This window comes from Nerophis ophidion, linkage group LG23 (assembly GCF_033978795.1).
Source record: "Nerophis ophidion isolate RoL-2023_Sa linkage group LG23, RoL_Noph_v1.0, whole genome shotgun sequence".
Lineage (NCBI taxonomy): Eukaryota > Metazoa > Chordata > Actinopteri > Syngnathiformes > Syngnathidae > Nerophis > Nerophis ophidion.
The window spans coordinates 33,523,817-33,543,094 of record NC_084633.1 but is presented as its reverse complement, the minus strand read 5'-3'; the positions used below and the strand labels follow the sequence as shown (position 1 = coordinate 33,543,094).

The 19,278-nt window shown below is 38.9% G+C and overlaps 1 protein-coding gene across 1 annotated transcript in view; it reads left to right on the top strand.

The window, feature by feature from the left end:
• The first annotated feature begins 844 nt into the window (after positions 1-844).
• prr12b (proline rich 12b) overlaps positions 845-19,278 on the top strand; it is a 66,232-nt gene continuing 47,798 nt past the window's right edge. The window contains 3 exon segments of the mRNA XM_061884228.1: positions 845-1,291; positions 7,402-7,553; positions 17,311-17,472. Coding sequence (XP_061740212.1) covers positions 1,206-1,291; positions 7,402-7,553; positions 17,311-17,472 — 400 coding nt within the window. The 5' untranslated portion in view covers positions 845-1,205.

Genomic DNA, 19,278 nt, shown 5'->3' with positions numbered 1-19,278 from the left:
TTTTTTAAAGGGCTTTATAGTAAGCGGATATTTCGAATGCTTTAAAAAATAAATAAATCCGTCGTCATGTCTTTCTACGTTTGTGAATTCCATCCATCCATTTTCTACAGCTTGTCCCTTTTGGGGTCGCGGGGATGCTGGAGCCTATCTCAGCTGCATTCGGGCAGAGGGCGGGGTACACCCTGGACAAGTCGCCACCTCATCGCAGGGCCAACACAGATAGACAGACAACATTCACACTCACATTCACACACTAGGGCCAATTTAGTGTTGCCAATCAGCCTATCCCCAACCATGATGAATTAATTTGATACCATTGGTATCGGTGTAGTTGATACTTTTATCGACCCCCCTTATTTCAATCCATTCATTTTCTACCGCTTATTCCCTTTGGGGTGGTGGGGGGCGCTGGTGCCTATCTCAGCTACAATCAATGTGGAAGGCGGTATACACCCTGGACAAGTCGCCACCTCATCGCAAGGCCAACACAGATAGACAGACAACATTCACACTCACATTCACACACTAGGGCCAATTTAGTGTTGCCAATCAACCTATCCCCAACCGTGCTGAATTAATTAGAAAAAATACAATGTGAGGCACAATCGCCCAAAAAGTGCAGTTCCCCTTTAAGTTAAGAAATATCGATACGATAAAAATCCTTCCATTGGTATCGGTGTAGCTGATACTTGTATCGACCCCTCCCCTTATTTCATTGTACCTATAACTTGTCTGGCTCGTGCAGACGCGCGCACGTGACGGCGGACAGACGTCAGTGCGCCATTCTTTTCTGCGCCTCCGCCGCTCCGACTGCACACACGATCGGCTTTAAAAAAAAATATATATATATATATGTATGAATATATATTTATATATATATAAGATGGTGTGGGTGTGAAAGAACCGCGGGAGAAGATGGCGTCTTGAGAGGGAAAGAAAAAAAACGCAGCTGAGAAGGCAGCGTCTATTTTCTGGCGAGGAGTGATCGCTGCTGCTTATTAGAGCTGCTGAGGAACGTGGGAGACAAAAGAGAGTGAAAGATTGGAGGAGGAGGGAGGAGGTGCTGCCGACTGCTGTCACCTCCTCCTCCTCCTCCTCCTCCATCCAATCCTCCCAGTCTCGCGGAGAAATAAACAGAAGCGTGCAGAAGGAAGAGAGGACATTCCTCCTTCATCCAGCCCTTTCCCCTTCTCCCTCTCTCTCTCATGGAGAGGAATTATCCCGCCGCTGCCGGCTTCGGGGACCTGGGCTCCGGGACGGGATGGACTTACGACCGATCGGCCAAAGCAAGGTACAGTAAGACCCCCCTACCCCCCCCCCCCCCCCCCCCATCCCTCCTCCGCATGAAGCCGTGCAAGGTGCCTGCATGGCCGGCAGGTACAGTCGTGTTGTCATTAGGGGGTTACCGAGAGGGGGCGTCTCCGACAATGCAACGGAACGTTAATAGTGACACAAGGGAAGAATTTATTATTACAAAAAAAAAAAAACATCTGCATTGTTATATCCATCACCACCGCAGCGTTGTCCACATGACAGGCGCTGCCATGGGGAACTAATTGGCTGCGAACGGCGCCTCCATTCCGCCGCACAAGTCCACGCATTTCGGCAACGTCGCACGCCAAAAAATGAATAATAAAGATAAAAAAAAATAATAATAATTTAATTGACACTCCTGATGGTAATTGTTCCTAAATTGCAATCACGTCACGTGACTGGCCAACGCGGCGGGGATTAAACGTCAGCTAGCTTAATTACCGACAGCGCGGAAGCGAAGACCCTCCGTGAATGTGAGTAAATTGCCGGCAAAACCGCCCGATAAATGATTAATAATCGGGTGTTTTTTTTTCTTTTTCCTTTTTTCTTTCCCTCTCGCTGGCTGTGTGTCGGAATGAAGGGTTTTATAGGGCCCCCGGAAGCCACACTAAAGTCGGCTAAAGCTCGCTAGCTTCACTTTCACGTGAGCGGTCGCCATGACAACAACGTCACGGATCCGTCGTCGCCGTGGAAGGAAGACTGCTGTTATTTCCGTGACATCCATCCGTTCATTTTCTACCGCTTATTCCCTTTTGGGGTCGCGGGGGGCGCTGGTGGTGTACACCCTGGACAAGTCGCCACCTCATCACAGGGCCAACACAGATAGACAGACATCGTTTTTGCATTAATATTGTGCATCAAATATCACTTTCTTGCACCATCTACGTCAGGGGTTACCAACCTTTTTGAAACCAAGAGCTACCTCTTGGGTACTGATTAATGCAAAGGGTTACCAGTTTGATACACACTTAAATAAATTGCCAGAAATAGCCAATTTCCTCAATTTACATTTAATTATATGTTATTATCAATAATTTATGATATTTATCTTTGTGGAAACACTGATCATCTTAATGATTTTTCACAATAAATATATATTTTTGATGACATGTTTTAAATAGGTTAAAATCCAATCTGCACTTTGTTAGAATATATAACAAATTGGACCAAGCTATATTTGTAACAAAGACAAATCATTTTTTCTTCTAGATTTTCCAGAACAAAAATTTTAAAAGAAATTCAAAAGAATTTGAAATAAGATTTAAATTTGATTTTACAGATTTTCTAGATTTGCCAGAATAACTTTTTTGAATTTTAATCATAATAAGTTTGAATAAATATTTCACAAATATTTTTCGTCGAAAAAACATAAGTTAAAATGAAGAATTAAATTAAAATGTATTTATTATTCTTTACAATAAAAAAAAAATACTTGAACATTGATTTATATTGTCAGGAAAGAAGAGGAAGGTATATGTGTTTAAAAATCCTAAAATCATTTTTTAAGGTTGTATTTTTTCTCTAAAATTGTCCTTCTAAAAGTTATAAGAAGCAAAGTTAAAAAAAAAAAAAAAAAAAAAAAAAATTATTCAAGCAAGTGAAGACCAAGTCAAATATTTTCTTGGATTTTCAAATACTATTTGAGTTTTGGCTCTCTTAGAATTAAACATGTAGAGCAAAGCGAGACCAGCTTGCTAGTAAATAAATGAAATTTAAAAAATAGACGCAGAGCACTGGTAAGTGCTGCTATTTGAGCTATTTTTAGAACTGGCTAGCGGGCTACTCATCTGGTCCTTACGGGCTACCTGGTGCCCGCGGGCAACGCGTTGGTGACCCCTGCACTAGTGTCTCAAAGGGCTGCACAAACCACAACACAAAACACAACGACATCCTCGGTAGAGCCCACATAAGGGCAAGAAAAACTCACCCCAGTGGGACGTCAGTGACAGTGACAATGATGACTATGAGAAACCTTGGAGAGGACCGCATATATGGTATGGGAATTTTCCGCGGAATTCCGCCGATTTTGGCGCCGCCAGGGTCATTTATATAATATAATGCCAATGTGTGAAGGCACCAGATTGGCTAGCTCTACTATCAGCTGACGACATCAACCAATGACATTGCCCGTTATAGGCGTCTGCACGCGTCTGCACCAATTTTCCCTCCAATTTTTCGTATGTGTGAGCAAACGCCAAAACTCCTTGAGCATTCAGTGAGCAACGGCAGACATGCCCACTGTTATGCGCTTATCTTTTTTTTCGATTTTGTGAGCGGCCTAGATTTGCCGTGCGCAGAGGACGCGTGAGCAGTGTGCAATTGCACAGGCGCGTACCTTAGAGGGAACATTGGTCTGCACCAATGACATTGCCCGTTATAGGCGTCCGCACGCGTCTGCACCAATGACATTGCCCGTTACAGGCGTTTCTGCACGTGTCGTTTGCCGACAATATCTAGTCCCTGATCCTCAATTATTGTGAGCATTTCTGAACCTTTATTCTGTTTATATTGGTTGCGTTTATCGGCGACTAATCTGGAAAGAAAACACAGTAGCTCTCAATTAACACGTTTCTTTATTGACAAAACAGTTTCAGATATGTTTAAGCTTATTCAAGATAGGAATGCTTCATTAGCGAAATATATCGATTAGGGTGTGAGAAACAAGTGGAACTGGGCATGGCTCGATATTTTTATCAAACTGAAGGTGAAGATTAACAACAATATCGTAGAAGTAGATGAACTGATCAGCGATTTCATTGCAAAGTGCGATGAACCGGGACGTGCTCAGTGCTTATATTGCAAGGACATTGTGAACTATGGATCTCGGGGAAAGGGTTTGAACTCACAACCCAGTACAGTATATTATAGGCAATACACCAAATTGTTCAACAAATTAGAGTTAGTTTACACAATTACATTAGTTTGCAATACAACAAGATCAAATATAGCCTAACACTTCTACAGGCACAAAAGTAACAATTAATATATTATGCAATTATAGCATACATATATTGTAAATAAATATGCATTTTTAAAAATGTATTAGACTTCATAGTTATAGTTTTAAAAATACTTGTGTTTATCAAAGTTTTACATTTTATTTGATAAAAAAATAAATCAGCTGCTGCAATTGTATTATTTAATTTCCCGTACTGTTTTATTAGTTTCACTGACTGGCCAATGTACAAATAAACAATACGAAGGCTGCAGTGCTTTATTTTAATATCACATTTAAAGGGAATATTCCCAGCAAAAATATATTATCCACAATTTGCAGTGACTCGATCAGATATTGATATCGTATGTCGGGGAGAAAAAAAGGTATCAGCTATAATGTAAGAAGTCTGACTTATTATCAGCTATAAGCGGCTGTCACGCTGACTTGAAGTGTCCTCCAATAAACACACAAAGTTGATATTTTCTTGTACTTTATAACATATAAAAGGTCTCCAAGGCAGAAAGAAGCGTGTTAGAAAGTATCCACTATCCTGTGTCATGTGCTTAACCTAATGAATGATCTTGACCTCAATAAGATACCACTCCACTTCAGATTAAAGACAGGATACGTCAATTTGAGACATTGGAAAATGAATACGTTTGTGTTTTTCATACCTACCATTGTTCTCTGGATAATTTCTCTTGATCAAACATCCCACTTACCGTATATACTGTACAATGATTCGTGCTCATAGTGTATCGGAATAATATCGCTGTCTGCTGATACTGAAGGCTGCAAAGTGAAAAGTTGCATCAGGACACACCTATCCAAAGCAATTAGCATGACCTTCTATAAAAATATTGCGGGTTGTAAATTTGTTATTAATTCTTCTTCTTCTTCTTATTATTATTATTATTATTTTACAATATTTGACAAGGGGCAATAGAAAGCTTAGGCTGGCAGACTTTGAACACTCCTGACTTAAATGAACAATTATTTCACAGTGTCAGTGTGATTTATTGAAATATTTGACCCCAAATAACCCAAAAGTAATGCCTGTATTTAACGGCTTTATTAACTTTCATAATCCAAATGAAAAGACAATAAGATACAATCTACAGATACATTTTCCATGACCGATTGGTTGGTAGTGGATATTTTTATCCCCCATGATGAGCAGTGTCATCTGCTGTGTTGACTTTGACACCTTGTAAATACAGATGGTCTCTCATTGGCTGTCAGCACTTTGACGTGTGATCCCAGTTATACGCTTACGTCGACAAGCCATCTAAGTGGACTAACCCTGTCTCTACTGGGTTCTTCGTATTGCTAAGAAGCACTTAATGCGTGGTTGACCGCTTGAGAAATTTGAGTCAACAAAAGCTAAAGTTGATGACAAATGGGTCAGCTTGATTTAACAGGTGTTGTAGTATTGTTTACTTCATTATTATCGCTCATTGGTTACACAGTCAGACAGCTTGAAAAAGTGCAAACAGTGACTAATAACTCACTGCAAAGTAAGCTTCAAAATGTCAGCATGGCAGTCTTTAGCTGGTTTCCACCACAGCAACTAATAAAATGCACCTTCCCAATCAGCCAGATTTTAATAAATATATGACAAATGAACTGAAAATACAAATTACACATACAATAAGGTCACTTGAACCCGAGGCCCCAGGTGTGTCCAAATGCGACAAGGGCCGTGTGCAGACAAATGAAAGGATGCGTGGGCCACAAGAATTCTTTGCTTTCGTGTTAAAAACACTTTGAAACCCATCTAATGTGCATTAAAATATAATCAGTTATATACTTCAAACTAACCAACCATTGAGACCAATATATTATTCTCAATTATTAGAGCAAAAATAGAAAAAAAAAAAAATATGGAGACACTGCATTTATTTAGCATTTATCATTAATGTATTTTTGATTCTACACTAGTTTTTAATCTACATTTTCTTTGAATTTATATGTATATATGTAGATATATACTCAACAAAAGTATACACACAGTACATATGTTTATATATACACAGTATATGTTTGTGTACATATACATATGTTAATATGTATATGTACGTACGTATGTATGTATATATGTATATATGTATGTATATATACATATACATTTAAATATATGTATACATTTACGCATAAATGTATATATATATACACACATACATAAATATATGAAAATATATATACATAAATATATATATATATTATATATACATAAATATATGCAAATATATAAATAAATATATATATACATATACACACGTATATAGAAATATATATTATTTATATTATGTATATATGTATGTATGTATGTATGTATGTGTGTATATAAAATCGTTTAAGATTTTTAAATGATGGTATTGCAGAATTCATTAACTGTTAGATTGTTCACCCACCAATAAGGAACGTGAACTGATGATGTGTTGGTTTACAGCGTTGAACTTTTTTTTTTTTGAGGTTATTTGCCGCGGGCTAATAAAAGAACTCTCAGTGGGCTGCAAATGGCCCCTAAGCCATACTTTAGACAGAATTACAGCTTTCATATTAAACAAACAATCCAACTATACCATCTAGCGTAAGCGCATTGTTCCAAGCAGTGATAGAATCAATACCAAGGGTACTTGAGTGATTATGGCATTGATACCAGAGTCCTGTGATGATAGTGTTTCTCACAGGAATCTATCTCAGGTTATGGCGGCGTCTAATTTGCGTAATAAGCCATGATTCTTTTGTCGCTTCTTTTTGTGTGTATTTTATGTCACAAGCTTGTGAATACTTTTAGAGGGCAATGTGGGACACGGCAAGACCAGCTGCTCGTTGAAAAGAGCCATTTACGCGCTTTCATTTTTGGGGGAAGCGGAATTGTAGCGACAAGCTACACGAACAAACAGTCCCGTTATTGGGTGTTTATGAGCAAAGGCAAACAGGTAGCGCCTAATCTTTTTGTGGCCCGTCACAAATAAATAATGATATGGGAACTACACGATCACTATTGTTCCCCCAGTCCTGAGCATCCAGTTTGGCAGTAATGTCAACAACCCAAGTAGGACCCCATGTTTTGGAAAACCCCCGCCATAGAAATGTGAACCACAATCAAAGAGTGTAACTTGACGACAATTGTGTGTCCTTAGCCTCATGTACGGGAGCGGCAGGTTATCCCACCCCGATTCGGAGCTGCTCCACAGGCAAGCCTACGGGACCCCTCACCCTCTCCAGGGCTATGCAACCAACCACCACCCAGGAAGCTCCAGGCACAGTGGGTCTTGGGGCGGACCCACACTCGGTGAGGAAAATGAAATATTTGCAGAAAGTCAAAAAAACACATAGTTGAACATGTAAACATAAAAAGAAATGTTTAAGTCAGATTTTCCTAAACTATAGGGGTCTTTAGCGTGAGTCCCTTAGAACAAAGCATGGGCGCCCCTTCTTATCACCAGGGTGATATGTCATGTTGTTGGGCTGATACGGTAAAAGCAAGTCATTAAGAAATTTAAAAACTAATAATAGATCTTTAAAATAGACCCTGAAGCGGATGGGGAGCCGACTTTTTAAAACTGGTGTAATGTGCTCCCGTCCGCTTGTTCTTTCAATTGTGCTATATAAACAAAATGGATTGGATAATGTGTATTTAAATATGATTAATAGATTGGATTTATTTACTGCAATTATTTTTGAAAGCTTAAAAGTAAGCATACCTCTCATATTCCTGCAAGTATTTGCTAATTGATTTAATGACCCTTGGTAAAGATTATTTATGGCTCACTGAAGAGAGCCGTTCTTTTCCAAGAGCCTTTAATAGAACGGCTCTTATTTTCTTTAGATTTTTATTACATTACATTTCATTATGTAAAAAAGACATGCACCTGGGGATAGGTTGATTGGCAACACTAAATTGGCCCTAGTGTGTGAATGTGAGTGTGAATGTTGTCTGTCTTTCTGTGTTGGCCCTGTGATGTGGTGGCTACTTGTCCAGGGTGTACCCCGCCTTCCGCCCGAATGCAGCTGAGATAGGCTCCAGCACCCCCGCAACCCCGAACGAGACAAGTAGTAGAAAATGGATGGATGGATGGATATATTTCATTATGTGTAAGAAAATAATAACAGGTAGAAGTTATAAGACAAGATTTGCTCTGAATAGATCCAATTTTCACCAATTTACACTCGATATTTGTGAGAACTATCCGACAATATTAATTATAATTTCACCTGGGTTGTGTATTCATTGTAAATATTCCATGAAGTTTTACCTTATCACCAATGCTTTGACAGTGTGATCATTATTTTAACATTTTGGCCCAATAAAATTAGATGAGCTGCAGGTAACTTCCATGCAAATCAAGTTTACTGTTATTTTTCTCATAATACAGAAAAAGAATTGCCTGCATCACAGGTGTCAATCTCAAGGCCCGGGGGCCGGTTCTGGCCCGCGGCATCATTTCATCTGTCCTGCAAACACCTGGAAATGATGTGTGAATAAAGTACTTAATATTCGTTTAATTTTGACAGAAGAAATATATGTACTGCTTGAAATTGCATACCTTTTAAACTTTAATAGTATCCAACATTGCAACAAATATTACAGTATATTATCATACTTTCCAAACATATTTTTGTCTAAATAAAACTACTTAACTTTACAGCAAACTACCCATCAAATTAAGAAAAATTACAATACATTTTACATTCTTTACAGCATATTACAGTAAATTGAAAAAAACTACTACTGTTTTTTGCGTTAATATGCTGTTGACTGAGCTGCCAGTTTTTGACTGTAAAATCTACGGTTGTTGTTTTTAACGGTGTATAACTGTAAATGGAAAGACGGTACATTTGTTTTTAGAGTAGAAAAACTGCCAGCTAGGTAGCCAGAAACTGGTGCTGTTTTTCCATTCATAATATAATGTTGTAAAAGCCAATTTAAATTTAACACAAGAATTCTCGCAACTAAGCTGCCATATTTTTCCGTAAAACCCCCCCCAAAAACAGTGTTACTGTTTTTCCATTTATCGTAAAATGTTGTAAATGTAAAGTTTTTACTGTAAAATCGACAGTCTACTTAAAACAATTTATATAATAATAATGAAATCCAGAGACAAATGTATACATTATTCGCTGTTACAAGCGGCCCTCTGATGGCAGCCATAACTGCCATATGGCCCACTATGAAAACCAGTTTGACCTCCTTGGCCTACATGATACATCTACAGGTGAAACTAAAAAAAATAAATATCGTGCAAAGTTTGTTTATTCCAGCATTCAGATTGACAAGTCTAAACTCATTTATGACATAAGCTCATAACATGAAACTCAACATATTTCAAGCCTCTGATATAATTTTAATGGTTATCACTTGCATTTAATGAAAACCTCAAATTGAAGATCTCAGAAAATGTAGGGTTTTCAAAAACTGCGAAAGACGATTATAAAAATTATAAAAATCAAATGTTTGACACATCTTACTTTGCATGTAATAAGATTATATCACATATTTGTTTATAATTACTGACATAAATAGACTTTTCCGCAATTTTTCAAATTTTCTTTAGTTTCACCTGTATAATAAGCTGTGTATATAAATAACACAATTAGCACAACATGTAAATGCGTACACATAAACTTGGCTACTTAACAAATCTGTAACAAAACACTGAACCAGAAAAGTGCATCCAAACATTGATACACACTGTAAAAAAAATGACGGTCAAAAACTGCGGCAAGCGATTGTTAAATAGCTACGGTAAAACGTTGTTAAATCAAAAATAGCTTTTCGCAGTAATAAATGCAGTGGATACCTGCAAACCAAAAAACAGTCAATAACCTACATGGTCATGGTTATGATACATAAAAAACATATTACTGTGAGAATAATGAAAAATTGTACAATGCATTTGCAAATACTTAAACATTTAATGTATTATTCTGTCTAAATTAAATAATTTGCAGATTGAACATTTAATTTACAGCACCCCTCAATTGTTTTCGAAATCAGCATTAGCCAAGTTTTGGCTAACAACATGGTTTCTTGTACTTTTGTGGCAAGTGGTTTCAGACAATGAGGGTTATGTCTTTGTGCGTTACTGCAAAATGCATTGGAATGTTGAACTGTTTGCTAACAGCTATCGAACAAATACAGAGAATTGAAGGCTCATTTTTAATAGCTCACCTGAAGGAACATGTTGCGGAAGGCCGTGTAGTGAGTTGTCCAGTGAAAGGTTGTACAAATACTTTTACGTTAACCGCTCACTTGTCTCGGAAACACAGGCCTTTTGTAGATACTAGGATTGATATATGGTTGACGCAGTGGTTAGCATTCATGCCTCACAGTGAGAAGGCCCTGAGTTTGATTCCTGGGCTAGTTGTCTTTGTGTGGAGTTTGCATGTTCTCCAGCTTCCTCCCACCTCCAATGACATGCACCTGGGGTAGGCTCATTGGCAACACTAAAATTGCCCCTAATTAGTTTTACGGGGAATTCCTGGCAACCACAGCTGTTGGTATTTTATCGTAACTTGTGCAGATTGTTGTTGTTTTTTTTTTTACAGTGTACCTCTCTTTTAACTCTGGCCTATTTTGTAGGTTTTTGTCAGTCAGTGTGACTCCAGTCCCGTCAAAGGCCATGCATATGAAAGTAGCATTGGCAATTTGCATTTAAAACAGCTCGCATCGGCAAATCGGTTCTCCTCGTTCACCTGAAGGAGCCGTTCCAAAGACCAGACTGAACATTACATCTCTAACACTTGATTACAATGTAAAGTAGTCAGTGTGCAGATTGTACTACGGAGTACATTTACACGTCCTTTTAAAATGACTCAACACATGCCCCTTAATGTCCAGCGACAAATAGAATACAGCCCTAAGTGAAATTGTCCAAATTGGGCCCAATTAGTGTCATAGGACTCGTTAGTGTAACAAAGAAGTCTCAGCAGAGCATTAAATATGAAGTTATAACTTTCACACTCTCTCATACTGGTCCCTAGAAGTTCAACATGGCACCTCATTGCAAATAGTCCTCTGAATATGTTAAAAAAAGAATATACAGTGCATCTGAAAAAAAATCACTTTTCCTACATTTTGTTATGTTATATCCTTATTCCAAAATGGAATAAATTCATTTTTGTCCTCAAAATTCTGTGCACAATACCTCATTATGATAGTGTACGGGCTTCACGGTGGCAGAGGGGTTAGTGCGTCTGCCTCACAATACAAAGGTCCTGAGTAGTCTGGGGTTCAATCCTGGGCTCAGGATCTTTCTGTGTGGAGATTGCATGTTCTCCCCGTGAATACGTGGGTTCCCTCCGGGTACTCCGGCTTCCTCCCACCTCCAAAGACATGCACCTGAGGATAGGCTGATTGGCAACACTAAATTGACCCTAGTGTGTGAATGTTGTCTGTCTATCTGTGTTGGCCCTGCAATGAGGTGGCGACTTGTCCAGAGTGTAACCCGCCTTCCACCCGATTGTAGCTGAGATAGGCACCAGCGCCCCCCGCAACCCCAAAGGGAATAAGCAGTAGAAAATGGATAGATGGATGGACGGAAAAAAGCTATTTTTTTTTTTTTTTTTTAATTTTTGCAAATTTATTAAAAATTCTAAACTAAGAAATCACAAAGTATTCACAGCCTTAGTTCAATACTTTGTTGCTGCACCTGCAGCAGCAATGACAGCCTCAAGTATTTTTAAACACGATGCCACTAGCTTGGCACGCCTATCTTTGGGTAGTTTTGCCCATTCCTCTCTGCAGCACCTCTCAAGCTCCATCAGGTTGGATGGAAAGTGTTGGCGCACAGCCATTTTCAGATCTCCCCAGAGATGTTCAATTGGATTCAAGTATGGGCTCCGGCTGGGCCACTCAAGGACATTTGCAGAGTTGTCCTGAAGCCATTCTTTTGATATCTTTGCTTTGTGTCCAAGGTACTTATCCTGCTGAAAGATGAACCATTGCTCCAGTCTGACTTCAACAGCCCTTTAGAGCAGGTTTTCCTCCAGGATGTCTATGTACATTGCTGCATTCATCTTTCTCTCTATCCTGACTAGTCTCCTAGTTCCTGTTGCTGAAAAAACATCCCCACAGCATGATGCTGCTTCACTGTAGGATGGTATTGGCCTGGTGATGAGCGGTGCCTGGTTTCCTCCAAACATGATGCCTGACATTCACGCCAAAGACTTTAATCTTTGTGTCATCAGGCCAGTGAAGTTTGTTTTTCATGGTCTGAGAGTCTTTTAGGCGCATTCTGGCAAACTTTTACGAAATAAACGGCATCCGTCTGTTCCATATACCATACAGGCCTGATTGGTGGATTGCTGCAGAGATGGTTGTCCTTCTGGAAGGTTCTCCTCTCTCCACAGAGGAGTGTTGTAGCTGTGACAGTGACAACCCTGACTTGGGTTCTTACCCTCGGATCGCTCAGTTTAACAGCCGTCCAGCTCTAGAAAGAGTCCTTGTGGTTTCAAGCTTCTTCCATATATGGATGATGGAGGCCACTGTGCTCATTGGGACCTTCAAGGCAGCAGATATTTTTCTGTACACTTCCACAGATTTGTGCCTCAAGACAATCCTGTCTCAGAGGTCTAGAAATAATTCCTCTGACTTAATTTTTGGTTTGTAGGACCTTATATATAGAATAGGGTTGTCCTAATGCCAATATTTTGGTACTTTTCAAATCAAAGGGGACCACAAAATTTTTTTAATTTTTGGCCTAATTTTAACTCATAATCTTGGAATACATAACACATATGTTTTTTGTTGGACTCAAAGAACAGTTGACAATTGTGTATATTACATATAGTCTGCCATAATCTATGATTAGTTTAAAATAGAATGGAATAATCTATTTACATTAATTGACATTAAATGCTTCATGATCATTGTTGCCACTCTTGGTCTGCGCTTTAAGACAAATACAATCATTAATAAATATTTAACACAACACTATGGCTGAAAGTGATACATGTAACAGGTGAAACACACATTTTTGAAGATAAAACACAAATTATAGCAATTTGTTAAAAAACGTACTTGCATTGGAGGGGGTCCGGTCCGATGACCATGGATGAAGTACTGACTGTCCAGAGTCGAGACCCAGGATGGACCGCTCGTCGGGACCCAGGATGGACCGCTCGCCTGTATCGGTTGGGGACATCTCTACGCTGCTGATCCGCTTGAGATGGTTTCCTGTGGACGGGACTCTCACTGCTGTCTTGGAGCCACTATGGATTGAACTTTCACAGTATCATGTTAGACCCGCTCGACATCCATTGCTTTCGGTCCCCTAGAGGGGGGGGGTTGCCCACATCTGAGGTCCTCTCCAAGGTTTCTCATAGTCAGCATTGTCACTGGCGTCCCACTGAATGTGAATTCTCCCTGCCCACTGGGTGTGAGTTTTCCTTGCCCTTTTGTGGGTTCTTCCGAGGATGTTGTAGTCGTAATGATTTGTGCAGTCCTTTGAGACATTTGTGATTTGGGGCTATATAAATAAACATTGATTGATTGATTGATTGATTGCATTAGTTTGAGCGGTTTGGACTCAACAAGTCAAGCAGCTGTGTGCGCGTCTACGTATCTACACATGCACAGCAGGGGAGGTGGTTAACTTCATCACCTTTAAACACCGTGCAGGTCTGGATTATTGTTGTTTAAATCTTTACCTAAATTTGAAGCAGAGGTGGTCTTGCCACCTTTGGCGAGGCACGTTTTAAAGCAGCGTGGCACCTCCATGTTTAAAGCCTCAATCTGATCCATAGTTTTGAAGCCCAAGTACCTCCATATTGCGCTTTACGAACCCTCCTTATTAACCAGTAGAATTGCCTTTATTTGCCAGTGTTCCTCTCCTCACTGTTTCTCCTTGTGCGCTCTGTGTGTGTGTGTGTTCGTACTGACACATTCTCATGCTCCTCGGCTCCGCAGCATCACAACAACACGGCGGCATGCGGTTGAAAGAAAAATACAGGTATTTTTCAAAGGCAGTTGTGAAAGTCTTTCTGTGTGGGGAGGGTTCTCCTGAGGCCGATAGATCTTCTTGAGCCCGGACATCAGGTTTGAAAAAGTCTTTATTGGCATGTAGACCAGGGTGCAGGACTTTTCAGTCAGGCGCGCTTGTGGTTTCTCGCTCTTTCTGTGTCTTCGGGTGTGTGCGCTTCTCTCTCATCCGCCGTTCTCCTCCTCATGGCCGCGGCCCTGCCGAAAAAAGGCGACAGGTGTTTTGATCATTTTCACCAGCTGGGCAATCTACTCACCTGTCAGCTGGGCTTCAAAGCCGGGCCATACACACCCCATTCCCGCAGGAGGTGCGTCGACCACGTCCCCCTCCACAGCGGTACAGTACCGTTTTCAATTCATTGGTATCGCAGTACTTTATTAGTACCCTTATATTGTACCTTTCCAAATTACAGCTTAATTTGCCAATTAAGCTGTAGTAACCTCTCAAAGATGACCAGTTGAAACTGGATACATAGACTTTTGAGCTTCCTGGCAAAGACTGTGATTTTAATTTTTTTAAACTAGCAAAAAAATCAGATTTTATGCGGTCTTGTGTGTAGATTTAAAAAATATATATTTTTACATTTTGGGATAAGGCTGTAACATAAGGATGTGGAAAAAGTGAAGCGCTGTGAATATTTTCCGGATGCACTGTAAAAAGGATTGTATTACAGCTACCTGGACAGGTGGTACAAGTCTAAATAGGCCTCGCCATGGTCAACCATAGACGTTGAATGCGTCACATCCAGAGATTGTGTTTTTGAAATTAGACGCATGAGTGCTGCCAGCATTGCTGCGGAGGTTAAACGGCTTAGTGGGTGGGTGGGTGCTCAGACCAAACTGCTTGGCTGTCATCCCAGAAGGATGCCTCTTCTAAAAATGTTTCACAAGAAAGCATGCAAGCTGTTTGCTAAATATCAAGCAGACAAATGACACAGATTACTGGAACCATGTCCTTGGGTCTGACGAGATCAATATAAAGAGTCTTGGTTCAGACAGTGTCCAGGGTATGTCATGGCCACCAGGTGACAAGTACTGGGACAAGTGCGTCTTGCTATACAGTATGTAACGATGGTGGGAGTGTCATGGTCCGGGGTTGCATGACTTCTGCTGGCACGAGAGAGCAATGGTTAATTCAGAAGAAAGCCTTTATTGTGACGAACTAAAGCCGGATACTGCAGCTATGTCATCGTGTCTTCGCATTGTGTGTATGTTCACACTGCAGGGTCAACAGTGGCATGCGATTTCTAATGTGAATGCAGTCCGACCCGCATGCAGATATGACGTCATGACGCCGCAGTGTAGTGTTGACATAAGTAAAAATGGCTTCAGCTCAAGTCAGTCTCAGTACTGGCTCATTTGTAGCAATTTCAAGGATTTGATTAATTATTGTGCGTAGAAGGACAAGTATTTAACTAGTCAGGGAGTCATTAATTGTTGAGAACGGCCGATATACAGTACAGGCTAAAAGTTTGGACACACCTTCTCATTCAATGCGTTTTCTTTATTTTCATGACTATTTATATTGTTGATTGTCACTGAAGACATCAAAACTATCAATGGACACGTGGCATTAAGTACTTAACAAAAAAAAGTGAAATAACTGAAAACATGTTTTATATTCTAGTTTCGTCAAAATAGCTTTGCACACTCTTGGCATTCTCTCCATGAGCTTCACGCACACCTGAGAAGTGAAAACCATTTCAGGTGACTACCTCTTGAAGCTCATCGAGAGAATGCCAAAGAGTGTGCAAAGCAGTAATCAGAGCAAAAGGGTGACTATTTTGAAGAAACTAGAATATAAAACATGTTTTCAGTTATTTCACCTTTTGTCTTTAAGTATACAACTCCACGTGTTCATTCATGGTTTTGATGCTTTCCGAGACAATCTACAATGTAAACAGTCATGAAAATAAGGAAAACAAATTCAATGAGAAAATGTGTCCAAACCTTTTTAGGGCCGATACTAATACCGATTATTAGTAGTTAAGGAGGCTGATAACTGATATTTGGAGCAGATATTCATTTGCAGTATAAGTAATTTATTCAAAATGAATACTGCACCTAAGAATACTGCACCTAAGCAAAAGGATTTAGGTCTGGGTTTCTTTTTAATCTATTTTTTAGAAAACGTCGGATCAGTAACAACATAATAATAACTTAAGGGTTCCAGGTCCGATGCCAGCTTTTGCCATCCTAGTCACGTCTGTTGTGTCCTTGAGCAAGACACTTCACCCTTGCGCCTGATGAGTCGTAATAAGGGCCTTGCATGTCAGCTCCCTCCATCAGTGTGTGAATGGGTGAATGTGGAAATAGTGTCTTTGAGAACCTTGAAGGTAGAAAAACGCTATACAAGTAAAATAATCCATATTTTGGCCTTGGTTTTACGGGATATTTTGCTTCCATGTCTGCTGTGGGCGAGCAGTCGGAGACATATGTGAGTTCCTAAAACATTTTAGTTACGCCTGTTTTCTGCTCCTTTGTCAACTATTTATTTTTCAACCGTCTATTTTGGCAAGAAATTGCCTTTTTGATGACGTTCTGGTCGGATGAATGCGACCTGAGCGTGTGAGCATTGAGGACGCATCGCATATAAGTCAGATTTATTTCCAGGTTTGGGTCTGATATGAATAATTGCCCTGTTCAAACTGCCATTAAAAAAATCCGATACAGGGGCAAAAAAATCACAATTGACCTGCAGTATGAAGAAGGCCAAAGTCTCATGTATTCATCGTTGTCCCATTAAACAAAAGTTAATCAAATATTTGCAGAAGGGTGAAGGGAGTAAGTACTTTCAGGTACTGTATGCTGGCCTACCACGGATTGTTTTTTGTGGATTTTATAAACGCACATGTGAGGAAGATCAAAATGACACAGGTTGAAATAGTGCTTTTGTCGTAATTACAAGATCCTCGCCAAGATTGAACGGTTTCTTCCTCTGCCAATGCACTATGTTCATTTTTTTGTGTGGAATCATAATTACTGTGTTTGTCTTACTGATTTAATTAACACTGTCACTATAATTCATGATAAATATGGACAGTTAAACATGAATAATCTTTGCCAGGCCTCTCAGGGCTGTTTGATGCCAGCCTCCACCACTCAGGCCCCGCGTGTCCTGAACCATCCGTCATGAACCTGATTTCAGCTTTGGATTCTAGGGGTCCTCAGCACCCACCCTCGGCCTCTTCCCTCCTCACACAGTTCCGCACTCCCTCTTGGCAGACAGGTAGGTGTCCGCTTAGAAAAATTTACGTTTGATGGAAAAAAAAAAACAGCAATTACAGTGGAACCCGTTTAGGTCGACATTCCTCAGATTGACTGACTCGCGTCGACATAAGCGGTTGTCGACATAACTCAGTATTTAGATTGTGTAAAATGATTCAATCTTTTCCACCTTTATATCTTTTTTTGGTTTGGGTTTTGGTAATAGCTTTTTTATGCATGATCCTATATAGATAAGTATCAATTTGGCCAGAGGTGTCCAAAGTGTGGCCCGGGGGCAATTTGCGGTCTGCAACTAATTTTTTAAAGGCCCAACTTTAAAATACTATTACATAAAATGTGAAATAAAAAAAGCAAGCAATTGTAATGTAACAAGAACATTTTGCATTATTTAGTATTGACTGGCCTTGCTCAAACAATAACAATAATGTATAATCAACGAATAGATCTGAGGTTGAGCCACAGATTGAATAATTGAAACTAAAAAAAAATTATATATGACTAATTTATTAACTTTTTTATGAGTCAGGGCCTTTTGCATCCCTGAGACCTTTATTTTAATTTATTTGATTAATTAAACTGTCATTACTCAAAAAATAATATTTAATCAAAAACAACGTTGTTATGAATTATTTTCCTATTTAAGGCCCTAATTTAATTCAATCAAATTTACTTTTGAACATATTTTGTGGAAAATATTGCATTATTGGTTTTTGCTTACCCAAAAACAGTTTTCGTTGAGAAAAAGGCCTTAAAACATTTTAGAAAATTAAAACTGCATGTCAATGGATAGATTTTAAGTTGATCTATAAATATTTAAGTGTAGAAAGTAAAATGTATGTATATACTGTATGTATGTATATATGTATATATATATATATATATATATATATATATATATATATATATATATATATATATGTATAGTGTATGTGTATGTATATTTGTATGTATGTATATGTATAAATGTGTGCGTGTGTGTGTATGTATACATATCTATCTATCTATCTATCTATCTATCTATCTATCTATCTATTTAACTGCTACCGCTTGTCCCTTTCGGGGTTGCGGAGATCCGCTGGAGCTTATCTCAGATGCATTCGGGCGGAAGGCGGGTACACCCTAGACAAGTTACCACCTCCTCGCAGGCCCTTTATATATATATATATATACATATATATATATATATATATATATATATATATATATATATATATATATATATATATGTATATATATATATATATATATATATATATATATATATATATATATGTGTATGTATATATGTATATGTGTGTATGTATATATGTATATACAGGTACATATATTTGTCAAATTTTTAATACTGTAATTACTAAGACCCAAAAATTATGGGAGCACTAATGGTTACAATAAATATTGTATTGGTTTTGAAAATGAAAAATATCAAAATGGCCCCCACATGCTTTCATTTTTCAATGTGCTGACCTCAGTGGAAAATGTTTGGACACCCCTGAAAATGTTTTGACACCCCTGATTTAGATTCTGGAGTAATACCAATAAACCAAGTGAAGAAGAACAACTCCAACATACTGCAAAGGACTGAATATATTAATGACTGTGCTGTTGTTGTTGTTGATAGAAGTAGCGTGGAGTTACAATCTCGGACAGTAGTCAATTCGGTAATCCTTAAAATGACCAAAACACTCTTAAGTATTACATTTTTTCACAAGTGTGTCTAATACTACATAGTTACAGCATGTACTGTATATGAAAGGTTGTAGTTTTTTTTGTAGGGTTTTTATAGGCGGAGTACTTACATTTTTCG